General features: G+C 43.3%; 3 protein-coding genes across 5 annotated transcripts in view; 1 reads left to right on the plus strand and 2 right to left on the minus strand.

The window, feature by feature from the left end:
* zcchc14 (zinc finger, CCHC domain containing 14) overlaps positions 1–8633 on the minus strand; it is a 33005-nt gene extending 24372 nt beyond the window's left edge. Inside the window, exons 1-2 of one of the 2 annotated variants that reach the window (XM_084936245.1) lie at positions 5954–8633; positions 4421–4645 (exon numbers count right to left, since the gene is read on the minus strand). In XM_084936245.1, coding sequence (XP_084792371.1) covers positions 4421–4645; positions 5954–6448 — 720 coding nt within the window. In that variant the 5' untranslated portion in view covers positions 6449–8633. The remainder of the gene's footprint in view (positions 1–4420; positions 4646–5953) is intronic. The other variant, XM_084936244.1, reaches the window with a different exon arrangement.
* Positions 8634–8866: 233 nt separating this feature from the next.
* jph3b (junctophilin 3b) overlaps positions 8867–14779 on the minus strand; it is a 58750-nt gene continuing 52837 nt past the window's right edge. Inside the window, exon 6 of the mRNA XM_084936246.1 lies at positions 8867–11123. Coding sequence (XP_084792372.1) covers positions 11043–11123 — 81 coding nt within the window. The 3' untranslated portion in view covers positions 8867–11042. The remainder of the gene's footprint in view (positions 11124–14779) is intronic.
* LOC146384311 (uncharacterized) lies at positions 11762–14310 on the plus strand. 2 transcript variants are annotated; one of them, XM_084936248.1, is made up of 3 exons: positions 11762–12338; positions 12463–12745; positions 12879–14310. In XM_084936248.1, exons 2-3 carry the CDS (start codon positions 12473–12475, stop codon positions 13545–13547), a joined length of 942 nt encoding a protein of 313 aa, XP_084792374.1. In that variant the 5' UTR covers positions 11762–12338; positions 12463–12472; the 3' UTR covers positions 13548–14310. The 2 variants fall into 2 exon arrangements, with proteins under 2 accessions (XP_084792374.1, XP_084792373.1); XM_084936247.1 differs by having other exon boundaries at positions 11762–12745.

Genomic DNA, 14779 nt, shown 5'->3' on the forward strand with positions numbered 1-14779 from the left:
GTGCAGGACCACCAGATGTGGGCAGCATACTGCATTTGCTGTTTATACCAATGAGCAATTGCTGAATCCTGCTGGAGAAAATCAAATTCCCAACCACTGCCCCCTCCCCGGAGTTGCTCAGAATCCAGCTGCTTTGTGTTAAAACGAGATCATGAAAGTTGGCTTTAAATCCTGGAGGAGGAAAATACTGGAGTGGCACTAAGGTCTGTCCTATGTGTAGTTGAGAAAAGCAGAAATGCTGTTAATCTCACTAATAACAGTTTTTCTGTGCATTCTGTGAATTTCCCAACAAACATTCATTAAATTCAATCCTGTTTTTAAAGCTTCATTCATTTTTGGCCACTTGGGGGCAGTAGATCAAGTTGTAAACAAAAGAGCGACAAGTTAGTTACCTGATAATTGCAAACAATCCGAGTCATGTTAGCTTCATTCTCTGTAGATGATAAAAGCTGCACTTTGGGCCCTTTCACACCTAACTCACTTAGTGTGGAATTTTCTTTGGCATGAACTGAAAATTATAGGTGTGAAACTTACCACAGACCATCAGGCACCAAACAGCCAAACCTGAGACTGACAAAGAGCTGGATCAAACTGAACCAGGGTTTAGTTTGTTTCCAGTGTCAAAACACTCTTTGATGGTTTGGAATTTTGGACCAATGACAGGAAGAAGAAAAAGGGGCTGTCATCAGCACTAAAAGAAAAGAAATGAGCCATGGCAGCAGAGGTAGGTTGTGTAAAGTCCTTCAGTGTGCTCACATAAGCTCTTTGAACCAAAACTACAAGGATAAAATCTATGCAGTGTAACAATAAATAAATAAATAAATAAATAATCATGGTTTGGACTTTCAGGTTCACCAACTAGTGGTTAATTATCTATTTGAAGTTTGATGTCAAGCACACCAAAGAACTGTAGCATGCATTGGTTTAAAATGTCTTTTTTATTTCAAATAATTCTGCCTCTGGAAGTAAAGTTGATGAGAGCTAAAAGAATAAATAAAAACAAAATAGGTTTTGGAACACACGATCACTGGAATAAAGGTGCTGCACCAAAAGCTTCCTTGTGCTTGCTAGCAGACTGCCACGATTTGCCTCCAGTTTGAATGGAATACACCCACTAGCACTAGCTAGTTTGCTAGCAGCGCAGTAGTAATTGAAAAGTTGTGATGTAAACTGAAAATGGAGATGGGTCTCCATCTTTATATGTGTCGCACATTTCAGTTTCACCACAATTTAGAGAGTAGTTTGCAGAAGAGTCTGCATCTTCCATGCAGTCTGCAGAAAAATGCACATTTTTCCCTAGCGACCAGCGGTTGCCAATTGGTCTGTAGCCCTTTGCTACTGGGGCCTTAATCACTTGAACCCTACACTGTGGTGCACAAAAATGGCTGACAAGTTAACGTCACATGGCTAATGGTCATGTGACAACAAAAGCCCCAAGAGCATGCTGGCAGGCTTAGCTTCAAAAGCTCAGCAGACACAGTGCAGTTCTTATTAAATCTGTGCACAGCATTAATTCACTATATTAGTCTTCCTATGCAGCAATAACCTGCAACATCTATGTTAACACTGCATCAATCAATAAACCACCCACCAGGTGGAACACACAACACATTAAGTCTCTGTTTAGTATAAATATAAAGACAGAGAACGGCAGTCTTATGCTGTGCAGTTGTAAAACTGAAAGTACAGAACTGGCTTTAATAGTTTTGTTGTATTAATTATGAGTGTACAGCAGCTGTATTAATAGTTGTTTGGGGGGGGGGTTATTGTTTTATTGTTTCTTTTTAAGAGTTACCAAAGTATATTAGAGCCATGACCTTTACATATTAATAAATTCTTAATGAAAACTCATATTAGTGCAGATCAGAGCTTTAAGTTAAGGTTTTGTGCATTTTCCCATACCACTGATTATGTGGAAATTTGGTAGTGGTTACGTGTTTTTGTGCTCCTAGCATCGTGGCTAGCATAAACCCTGCTTTCAGCTATTGTGTCACACGTGGCAATCTATACAAGGCAGCAGCAGGCTCAGCTGAAAAGCTGCTATAATGTAGATAATGCACATAAAACGCTGTCATTCCCTTCAGAGCGCCAAGAAAAGGAAAGACAGACAGAGAGAGAAACAGAAAAGAGGAGGGAGAGAGAGAGGGAGAGAGCATTTATAACTTCCTGGGGATTCACTGGAGAAGCACACACACACACACACCACAGAGGGTTGATTTCAGCATAGAGAAATGTGCTGACCTGCACTAAGCAAGAGCCAAGGGCAACAAAACACTAAATACAAACGCTCCTCTCTGAGCTGGGTACTTTCCCTTCAGTGCTCACACATGTTTAAAACAGAGTGTCTGCCTGCTTCTGAGAGAGCGTATACTGTGTGTGTGTGTGTGTGTGTGTGTGTGTGTGTGTGTGTAAGAAAGAAACAAAGTACCCAAACTACACATTTATGATTCATTTCGAAATAATCCCTCAAATCTCTGCAACACGATCTCAGTTGTTACTGTATCAGCTGGTTAATGAACCATTTTGGGAAATCTCCTCCAACAGACTCCACCTTTCATTGCAACACATCCAAGCTGACAGACCACATGCTTGTAATCATTTTAGCACCAATATACAATATTTATGGCTTTATGAGTGTTGTTAAGAGATACTGTTTGTTTTACACAAAGTGCACTTTTCCAATTTCTAATCATTTGTCACTGGATGGGGTTTGGTCCATCCTCAAAAGCCAGGTTGACGGTTCAAACTCCTTGTCCTGCTGACTTGAAAACTAGAATATAACTGACATGAAAATTGATAACACATGTGTTTGATTTCCTTAAATTACTATGCAAAAGTCTCAAGCCACCCCTCATCATTTTATATTTTGCTTCCAAGGAGCTAGACGGTCTTGTCATGTTTTAAAGTGATGTTGAACAGTATTTCTCCAGGCTTTCACGTTATTTGTTCCCATTTATTTAGTTGACTCTATAAAAAAATGCCAAAGACAACAGAGTTTGACGGGCATAAAACAATATTTTTTCACAAACAAGGTGGGAGCTACTAGTGGAAAACATGACATGTCTCAGCGTGGTGTGCTATGTGTCCTCAGAAAATCTGAGCAACCTGGACAGGTGGAGGACAAAATAAGTAGCAGGCCTAAAAAAGCCATCTACACCAGACGAACAGTATCTGAAAGTCATGTCCTTAAAAAACTGAAAAGAAAATCCAGCAAAGACCTCACACAAGACCTAAGAGATGCATCTGGCCCTTCAGCTGTTTGACAAGCATCAGAAATGTTCTCAGTGGAGGGTGGCTGCGACGAAGCCATTCTTCAATTCAATTTATATATATCGCCAAATCACAACAACAGTTCCCTCAAGATACTGTGTATAGCAAAATAAAGACCCTACAATAACACAGAGAAGACAGAAAACCCCAATAATCAAATGACCCACTATGAGCAAGCGCTTTGGTGACAGTGGGAAGGAAAAGCTCCTTTTTAACAGGAAGAAGCCTCCAGCAAAACCAGGCTTAAGGAGGGGCGACCGCCTGCTGCAACCAGTTTGGGGGTGAGGGGAGGAAGACAGGACAGTCAGATTTTGATCCACCATGCAATACCATGTGGAAAGCATCTGCAGCTTCAAAAAACGCAGTAAAAGTACAAAAAACACACAACGGGACACTATCAGTCAGACTGGCCTCCCCAGAGCCCAGGCTACAACATTAATGAAGCAGTGTGGGATCATCGAGAATTCAACATAAAGGCAGCCAACTTCAGTCTGTGTTAAAGAATAAATGTGATCATATCAAACAACCTGTTAAAATTATACAAACTCTGCTTTTGACTTATATATTGTATTTCACTGGACCTATTTGCCATTTTTCTAGCACAATATTAAGAAACTGTATATTGTAACGTGTTCTTTCACAGCTTTCACCCTCTTTGTTCAGCTCACAGTGTGTATGAGGGTTGATGTGTACAGCCCGGCACATCAAGCCAAAGAAAACGAGCTAGGATTAGCTCGACTGGTCTCAACATGAAAGATATATTTTATGCCTTGAGCATCAAAATAATAACATTCCTGTGATGAACCCTGAAGCTGTATTTAATAAGACTGTTATATTTATTTCCAATTGCTGAAGTTAATAAATAAATATTTGCTGAATGTTTAAACTTTAACAAGTTGATATAAATCTGATTGATATTGTGCTTATAAAGAGAACATTTATCATTAATTAGTTAGCGACAGGCTAGCGACCTGTCCAGGGCGTAAATCCCCCATCCGGAAGTGAATGGATGGAAAGTTATAGTTAAGTAGGCGTTCACAAGGACAAGTTCACGTTTGGAGGCAAAACCCCCCTCCCCCCAAAAACAAACTCAAATCAATACATTTTTGTGTTTGAACTGAAGCTTGGTGTAGTGTTAAACTATTCCTACCTTGTGCCAGCAGGTGCAGTGTGTGAGGCAAGCTTGGCAGGCAGACAGAGGCAGGTAGGCAGCGCTGGCATCAGGCAGGGAGCAGGCAGTGGGAGACAGGGGGGACAGAGGCAGGGACACCGACTGACGGTGATAGTGGTGATGCGGCTGAGCGTAACAGATGGCAGCTCGTTCACCGCTCGGCCCTGCAGCTTGAGTTTCTCCTCCTCCTCCTCCACTGCTTGCCTGGAACAACAAACACGCACAGTACGAGGGTGAAGAGCACAAATATGACTACCTGCAACATGCTGAGTGATCCATTTATCTATTCATCTCTGGTCTACACGGGACACAAAAAAGAAATGTGGAACTACCCTCCTGCTTATTTGTAGGAGATTTTCCATCATAATGGAAGTAATTAAATTTAATTTTAGTCACATATAAGAGTTTTTCGGGGAGGAGATGTTTAACTGTGAGATTTTTCTGAGAGAATAACATTGTTATCACTAAAAACGATAAACTAATTCCTGCTCCTCAAACCTTCAGTTTGCAAAGGACAGCCAATCCCAGCAGAGATAGCTTAAAGAGATTTTAAACGGCTCATTTCAGATCATTAAAGATTATCTTCAATTTTAAATGAAGCAAAGTAAAAAAAAAAAAGAAAAGAAAGAAAGAAAATATTGAGCTTGAAATAAGCACAGGTAGCTCCTCTTTAATCTATTCAGCACTGATAACCCACCACTTGTTGCTTTCACCTACAACCATGTAATTTACCTTGTTCAGTACTGAACAGCACAGACCAAGGTCTGTGGCATTTGCCTGTCATTTACAGTATCTCACCTGTAATTTGCTGTATAGGTAACATGAATGTGCTGCACACCTGTAACCAGCTGGTGTTTCACTTGCTGTAATCACACTTTCTTTTCTGACCAGAAGAGAAACCCTCACCTCTGGCCACGCACCAGTAATAACCCTGGATGGCGAAGCTGAGGTGATCTGAATTTCCATTTTCATCTTGTTTAACTATTTTTGCAGTGGATAATCACAGGATCTTAGTAAATCCCTCAACTGGACTTACACTCGTTATGTATTTGGGTTATATCATTCAAACTTGGTACTGTTTTCTGAAGTGCCTTTCACTTCCTCTTTTTGAGTAACCACAGAAAAATCTCACTGAAAGTCTCTTCCTCTGTGCAGGCTTTTTCCATCTGATACATAAACTGAACCTCCTGAACAGCTGTGTCAGCACCTAAGTGGGAGAATTAAAGTGAAATAGCCTCATTTCCTGTCTGATAAATGTGAATTTTCCCTCCAGAAGTTAGATCCCAGCATGTTTTGCCAACGTTTCTTGATCCAGTTCTCAGTCTGCCAAAAAAGTTGGCACACGATTTCATATCACACTCTGTGCTGTTTTAATGCACCATCTGCCAATCACTCCAGAACTTCCTCTGACACTCTACCAATAAATACGGCTCTTGCACACAAATAAAGTGTGAATCCCCCTCCCCAACTAATTTCTCTCCCTCTGAAGGAGTTATAGGTGCACTTTCTCACCTGCAGGATGTCCTGGATCTGGCTGAGCTGCTGCCTCAGCACCTGCTTCTGGTGGAAGCTGAAGGCGGGGTGGTTGGATGCCATGGTGAACAGCAGCAGAAACTGCTCCTCTGTCCTCCCATCGTTCAGCGCCAGGCCGTAGTTATTGATCACCGTGTCTATGTGGGTCAGGGTCCGGTACAGGACCCCCGCAGCCTCCCGGTTGTCTGAACCGAGCAGTGCGAGGGACACCAGCAGCTTGCTGCGCACCACCTCATCTGTGATGTTGGTAAGGCCCGACAGGTCGACGGGGTTGTTGGCTTTGATCTCCGCATCCCGTAGAGAGTGGTAGTCCTTGCGAGCCAAGTCCTCCAAGCACGAGCCGAGGAAACGGAGCTCGATGGGGACGCAAAGGTCTAGCAGGCCGCACAGGAACTCTGCCCTCTGGGCTGAGTTGAGAGAGGAGAACCAGCGGTACATCCCCTCTCTGTGAACACAGCTCTGGCTCTCCACCATCCTCACACACGCACTCACACTGTATGTGGACCGGTACAGTAACTACAGAATCACTTTAAAATGATTAAAAACGACTTGAAGGGAGCGCGCGCGCTCGGGTGTGCGCACAAATTGCGCAGGCGTCGTTGGCAAACTCAGTCCTAATTTACCAACTTAGGTTTAGGGTTAGTGGCTGTTTGCCACTTCAACGTTCTCGGTGTTTGTCTGAGAGCGGCCGCAGGAGTGAAATTTAACAAGCAACAGTCGTTTCCTTTGTTGTCGGAGCAGAGACGACACCTAAGCAGGCCTTCCGAACCAGAATCTCCCCAAAGTCGTCTCACATGCAGCCAAAGTGGTCTGCATTCACCACGGAGCACGGCAGCCCAGAGTCCCTCCGCCGTGTCCCCCTCCGCCGGTCGGACCGCGGACCCCCTGACGGCTCAGAAACAGTTGTTGCACAAAGGCAGGCGAGATCAAAACACACCGCCCCATTCAATGATACCCTCAAGCACACCGAGACTTTTTGATCCGAGCCGCCAAGCCAAAAGGCACAACAACAACAAGCCCTTCCTGTAGAGTTGCTCCACCGTCCTCATGGCTTCCCAAAACTTGTACGAGGAGCCGCGGGCACCAGCCAAAGACTGTGCCGGATTTCAAGTTTGTAAACACAACTAGTAGATCCCGAAGCTACTGCTGGTTACCAGTGGAAATACCACGAGAACATTTCTTAGACATTACCTCATCAAAAGCAGCTGTGGATTAAAAAGAAATCTCACTGACGACTCTGGAGGCGTTTTTTAAAGAAGCCATGAAGGAATTTGGTGCACATTTTACTTCTAGGTTCTTCTCATTCTGCCATGAATCTTGGAAGCGAGAAAAACAGCTGTATATAACATTATCCCAACTCTGGTAACAAGACAAACCTACCACAGAGAACGGTCTGCTCTGATTGGCTGCGAGAGCTGTCTTTAATCGAGGCTCCTCCTGCGATTGGTTCAGAGCGATATCCGTTGCCCTTTTATTCCACATCTTTTTCTCATGCGTTCATACTCCGCTTAGTTATTAGGTATTTAAAGTGCCAGACACACGCTCAACTGATGCTTCCAAGGCAGTTTCAGCTTCATGGAATAAAGAGAACTGCAACAGTTGTCTTTATTCCAATATCGAATCAATAATCTCCACGGAGGAGAATATGCAGAAGAGTAGTTTCCTGTCAGTACTGGTTCACTTTTTTTTTTTTTTTTGGTAAATTCGGGGATTTTTTTTGGCAAAGTTCCCTTTAGTCGTTTATTTAGTTATTTATTTCAGTATGGCATCATCAGTGTATTTAAAAATGCATATCATGACTTATAAACTGTCACTTTTGAGGAAGTTCTGGCACAGTATTTTACATTTCCCCTCCACTTAGAGGTGAGTTTTGCTAATAGTTACTGATCTTTGAGTACCTCTGAGCAGAATGATGTGTGTTCAGAGTTTGATACTACTTCATGTGCCTTTAAAGTCGTGTGCTGGGAGTAAGACTTGAGTTAAAGATGTGGGCAGTTTGGTGTTCTTCTGAATGAGGCTGCAGTCGTCAGGGAGTGCAATGTAAGTGTATGGCGGTTGAACTGGCATTAATCTTTGGGAATGCACCATGTTTTTATCCCTTGTGACCCGTCCGTAAATTCATGTATATAGTATATTAGGATCTGGTCATGCTGTTTTGAACTGGTAATGTGTCCAGCTGGGATAACTATCACTTAACTACTTATCCAACTTAGCTAAGTGATTCGGGGATCTGGTCCTCTTAGTGTGAATGTCAGGACCCAGGCTTATAATAGGATAAATCAGGTTTTGCACTTCATGTCTGGGTTCCTTTTTTCCTTTAAACTGTTGTGGCGGAACAGTGTATATATTTAAACTTTACAGCCTTTTTGGTGTAGTTCATATATAGGTCCAGAAGATGGCAGCAGATGGCTATGCTGATGCCTGCTGCAGCGGCACATTGCCGACGGACGTGGTGTTGTGTCCAGCGTAATATTTGCCTCCTCACAGATGATAAAAAATGTACACACACCCTAAAAGTGCTGCTTAAATTCTGATTTACGTAATAATAAAATGCGCTAACTCTAGTGCACTGTGTCCCCTCACCTCGCTCTACAATGTAGTTCTAATCTTCTTTCTTCTCCACCTGCAGTTCTCCCTTGCTCCATCGTCTCGACTGTTTCAGCACATTAGTCTCTATAGGTAAGCCCCGCCCATAAACAAAGACCCCGCCCTCTGCTGACGGAGGAAAGGTCTAAGGTTGCTATAGTAACCATACCCCTCCCTCCCAAGCAGGTTCTGTACCACTCCCTCTCTGCATCAGGGATGCTGCAAAAACTGCACACACAGAAAGTATGAAAACACAACGCAACGTAAAGAAAGAGAGAGAGAGAGACCAAAAATACAGGAGCCAAGTTGTTTTCTTTCAAACACTTTCATTATTTTTCTCCACACAACTGAAAAACAGAGTAACTCCCAGAAACGGAAAGAAAGAAAGAAAGAAAGAAAGAAAGAAAGAAAGAAAGAAAGAGGAGAGTGAAACTATAGAGAGAGAGAGAGAGCTTGGCATGCTGTAGCATGCTGCAGACTAACAGGGTGGTGCAGGGCATCGTCACCAGGCTGATGACATACAGCAGAGCTTCTAGACCGAGGTGTTGTCAGAACATGGGGAAACGCCAGAAATGAGCCTACAGCCTGAGAAACGCTGTCGGACAGAAAAGCAACAGCAAACCTCTCTGCCCCTCCTGGAAGTTGTTACTGATGGTGAGGGTTTCAGCCAACCTGCCATCCGATCATGAGGAAGGAGAAGGACGAGCAGACACACACACACACACACACACACACACACACACACACACACACACACACACACACACACACACACACAGATGTTCATATACTCTCTGAGCAGTCATGTGCACACATGGAAAGAAACAGAGGGATTGTACTGGGCGGTTTGAGAGAAATCCAGTTGATTAAAAAGCACGACAGCTGTCTGTGACAGTCTTGCGTGTCAGTAAGAGTCTTTCTCAGCAGAGGAGAAGTGAAGGAATGGAAAGGATAAATCCTCACCTGGCGCTGGCTACTGCTTACTACAACAGCATTGCATCACCTAGCTGCAACTAGGGACTTTAATCTGCGTCGCTTAGTTGAGTAAAATCAATGAGAAAGAGGCCGCTCTCCAAACTGTGCTCCTGTCAAAACCTAACATGTTGCTTCTGAAGCTTCTGAAGCTTCCAGATTCAACGCACAACTAAGATATTACAGCACATATGCATGCATTGTTGTACTTGGATCAATTTGCTCTACAAAAGCAATGCAGTTGGGCGACTAGGATTTTTTTCAGACATCTTGCAAGTATAGTATAAAAGATGTTGTCATTATCTTCAGGTTAGGTTTTAACAGAAGCAGTCGGAAAGCCGTATTTGTGAGGCTTCGATGGAAGCTGTATTTTCCTTTAAATACCTCAGCTGGTGGTACAGCAGGCGCAGGGCTCTGCCAATACGCTGTGCTGTGAATGTCCACCAACTCAGAGGAAGTTCCATCCTTTGACCGGTGTGTGTGGAGGTGGGGTTGAGTGGGAGGGAGAGAGATGGTGCGAGTGCAGCTGTCAGCCGATGCTAGTCGGCTAGATGTTGCTGTGCGGCGACTCTGTCCTCGTGAGATGCTCTTGTAAAGTTCATGAACAGCATGAAAGGCCACTGTGCAATTTTGAGACCACACACACAAACACACACACCCTCACGCCTACACACACAGGCATATACTGTGATGGCAAAAACATCCAAGCTTGATAGAAACTCGCATTTCACTGTGAACGTGATATCCAAACACGCTCCTCCTCACACACAGTATGCGATAAAAATTAACCAGATAAAGAAGAAGAAGGATGCGGTAAAAGCAATGAGTGTGTGTGTGCATGTGTGTTTGTGTGGACAGTGCATACACACTCTGCAGCTCTTGAGTGTGTCTCAGCCAACACAATGGAACATAAGCACACAACCATCAGTAACAACTCCGGGGCAGGTGGAAGAACCAAAAGGCAGGAGTTTTAGAAAGAAGGGGAGGAGGGTTACAAAATAAAGAACATATCCATCAATGTATTGTACATGAGAGAAAATGTTAATAAATAAATTTTAAGTTACAAATCTGTTGAAAACTATGATTTGAAGATGAAAAAGTCTGTCTGGTCAGTCCTGTCTGTGCACTTGCTGTAAATGCCAGCTGCAGCTTTCGTGCCTGAGAATCAGGCAGCCCACTCGAGTCTTGACGTGAACCTCTGAAGCTCACTTAAGTCCAGTTTCTGGACTATATTATCTCACTGCAGTCCAGTCATCTGGACTGCTTTACCCCTCCTTTGTCCACCCCTTTGGGCTCTGCACTTCAGCATTTCTTCCAGGACGGCCGGACCAAGCTCTGCTTAGTTTGGGTTAGCCACCTTTAGCCCAAATGAGGTTGGAGCCCTCCTTGGTCCCAGCTGGTTGCAGCAATCTCACCAAGAACAAGAAGGGGCAGCAGATTCGCCGTAATACTCATATGAATTTATAGTTGTTGTAGCATAGGTAGGCTGACTCTGAAAGCGGTGCTGTCTTTAAATAAAAAAGTGGATAAACAAAATAGCCACTCCAATGTTGAGCAGAATCACCATGACAACCAGGATGGAGCTGTATGCCTGCGTGGGAGAGAAAGAGAGAAAAGAGAGAAAGTGTCAATAATGAAGACACACACACACACACACACAGAGCTCACAATAGAGGCTGTTTTTAGTACATTCAACCTGAAAACCACTCACATTTATATTCATCCTTTTATCTCCTCATATATATAAATATACATATATATATACACCTTGAGGTGATTGTTGTTGTGATTTGACGTTATATAAACAAAACTCAATTGAGCTGAATTTACAGTGGTGCGCTTTCACCCATCTCTAAAGCCCTAAACTCACTCCCCAGCAGGATATGGCAGGTTTAGTTCAGCTTCAGCCAATATAACAGAAAGTGTGACTTTGGTCAACAAGAAAATGAGAATTCCTGGCATCAGCTAAAGTACTCTAAGGCTTGGTTGAACTGGAAAACCTTTTCTTACAGTTTTTCTCAAATGTTAAAACACAAAAGCCAATCCTGTAACCCAAATGACCAGTAGTCTAAACACATTTACTAAATGTAGCCACCATATTCCAGTACCATAAACACATGTCACATGAAGACACAATTCACAAAACACAACCCTCTGTACTCATAAATCTAAACACATTTTTCCTTGCTAAAACACATGTTGCAAAACAACTCTGCTCATATTCTCAAATGAAAGCCCATGTGATGCAAAATGCTTGCCACAGTCACCAATCTTTGAACACAGGGAACACACCTGGCGTCAGTCACTACACACAACGACTCAAAATTGAAGACACCTGTTGCTAATGATGTGACCCCACCTATAAAAGCATAGTTTGGTGAAGATGCCAAACAATCACAATGGATGAAGGCATTCGAGCGTGCGGAAGGAGAAGAGCTGCAGGCCAAAGAGGAAGAGGGGTTGAGATCAGAGGAGGAAGAGGGGTTGAGATCAGAGGAGGAAGAGGGGTTGAGATCAGAGGAGGAAGAGGGGTTGAGATCAGAGGAGGAAGAGGTGAAGGCCTAAGAAGAAGAAGAGGAGTTCGGAGTAGAGGAGGACGAGAAGGAGGCCAACAAGAGAGAGGAGAAGGTCCAGGTGGGAGAAGAAGACAACCTCGCACCATCATAACAGATGATATGCGAGCAACAGTAATTGATCATGTCATTGGCCATGGCATGACAATGGCTGAAGCGGGATGAAGAGTACATCCAAACCTGAGTAGGTTCACCGTGGCCACCATTATCAAGGCATTTAGACAACACAACAGGTATAGTACGCTATTGCTTTCTTTGTCACACTACACTTTTACAGGCCTGTGAAAGTGGTCTGTTACTTTACATGTAGTTTTACATATAAATCAGTCAATTGACAACACATGTTTCTTTCTTTAGAGCTGAAAGGATGCCACATAGAGGTGGGAGGGTTGCCATATTCACAGCGGCACAAGAAACCCTCATTGCAGATATGGTCCGTGAGAACAACTGCATTAGACTCCGAGAGATCAGAGACAAAGTCATTGCAGATAATGTAAACTTTGAGAACATTGATGCTGTCAGCGTGTCCACAATAGACCGAGTTCTCCGGCGCCAACAGATGAGGATGAAACAGGTCTACAAGGTTCCCTTTGAGCGCAACTCTGCGCGACACATAGAACAACGTTACGAGTATGTGCAAGTACGTATACATCCATGTCCACAGTACAGTTAGTGGACATACTGTGTTGCTTAGTGGCCTACATTACTTCTGGACAATACTGTGCTACCTGATTGACCGTTCTGAACACCTGTACGCTTTTCCATGTTCACAGAGGATAATGCAGTTGGACGCGATGGCCAGACCCCATGAGTACCTCTTCCTGGATGAGGCTGGCTTCAACCTCCAGAAACGAAGGCGAAGAGGCCGTAACATCATTGGCCAAAGAGCCATCACTGAGGTTCCTGGCCAACGGGGGGGTAATATTACTCTTTGTGCAGCTATGGGTACGGAGGGGCTTGTCCACCGGCATGCTGTCCTTGGGTCTTACAACACCCAACGTCTCCTCACCTTCCTAGAGGAGCTAAAAGACATCCTCCTGGACCGTCAACAACACCATCCTAGGCTAGCACATCATATGTATGTGATCATTTGGGACAACGTCCGCTTCCACAAAACACACCAAATCAGAGAGTGGTTCACCACCAACAGTGACCACTTTTTAAACGTCTGTCTGCCACCCTACTCCCCTTTCCTGAACCCTATAGAGGAGTTCTTCTCATCATGGAGATGGAAGGTGTATGACAGACAGCCATACACAAGAGAGAACCTCGTACGGGCAATGGAGCTGGCCTGTGCTGACATCCCAGTGGAGGCCTTCCAGGGATGGATTCGCCATTCCAGGGCGTTTTTCCCGCGGTGCCTAGCAAGGGACAATATAGCCTGTGATGTGGATGAGGTGATGTGGCCCAATGCAGCTCGGCGACATGATGCCGCACAGTGACTGTGTGTAATACTGTAAAAAGACCGTGTAGACAATAAAAAAGACTTCACACCCTGATCATGTTTCCGAGAGTACTGTTGTGTGCGATAGATTCTGCTTTTGCATTGAGTTGTGTTACAGTAGTGTACGTACATGCAGGATGTTTTTATAGATTTATAGTCTTCATGTGAAACTCACAAATCTAAATGCCTAATCCTCTGCAGGGTTCTATGACGATCCGTTACTGTACAGTTTATAAAAATATGCATTGGCAGTTATGAACCAAAGAACCTTCTCACAAATTGAGCATTGTGTTTTCAATTGTTTTGCTGTAGTGTGTAATGCTGTGTATAGTGTTTACAGTTTTGACAGCTTCGAGCTGCTCTCTTGGTGTGGGAGTTTGAGTTTTGCAGTGGGAAGGTGTGGTTGTGTTTATGTAGCTTTAGAGAAGGGTGTTGTGTTTGGACATTGGGGGACCTGGTGGTTTGTGACATGTGTTTTAGCATTTGAGAAAAACTGTAACAGTGCAAACCCTTTGGAGGCTATAGTGGAGATCCTGTTTTCATTATTGCCTTATTTTTAGTGCTCACACGTGATCCTCTTAAACAAAACAGTATTCATTATTCTTCTGTTTATCCATTCATTTTCTTATCTAATTTATTCTTGTTCTTTTTGGAAACTGTGTTATTGCACTGCTCACTGCATAACTGCCGCTGTCAGATGAATTCTGGTATTTCACCTGTGGCGTTTTACTAGTTTACAAATCCTGTAGTTCTGGGATTTTCAGTACAGATCATCTTGAACACACACATTTTTATGATGTTGTAATAAAAGTCTTGAAAAAAAAAAAGTATTTTAAGGTCATTTTTGTATCCATCTCTAAGCTCAGTATATATTGTTTACAGAAGAATAATACACACACATACACCAACTAATACAATATTATTACTTTTCATTCTTGTTATTTGATTTGCAGTGGAGGTGATACTGGAAAACATGACACACAAAATAATATGTCATCTAAAATATCCATCCATTCTTTTCTTCTGTCGTTATCAGGGTCACAGGGGGTTGAGCATATCTCAGCTGTCATCAGTGATGGGAATAATGGCGTTACAAGTAACGGCGTTACTTTTTTCAGTAACGAGTAATCTAACTAATTGCTATTTCTATCGTTACAACGCCGTTACCATTACTAACAAGAAAATGTGGTGCGGTCGCGTTACTATTTTTCAACAAACAGATGGTTGAAG

This window comes from Perissodus microlepis, chromosome 7 (assembly GCF_051167445.1).
Source record: "Perissodus microlepis isolate ML-2025 ecotype Zambia chromosome 7, ASM5116744v1, whole genome shotgun sequence".
Taxonomy (NCBI): Eukaryota; Metazoa; Chordata; class Actinopteri; order Cichliformes; family Cichlidae; genus Perissodus; species Perissodus microlepis.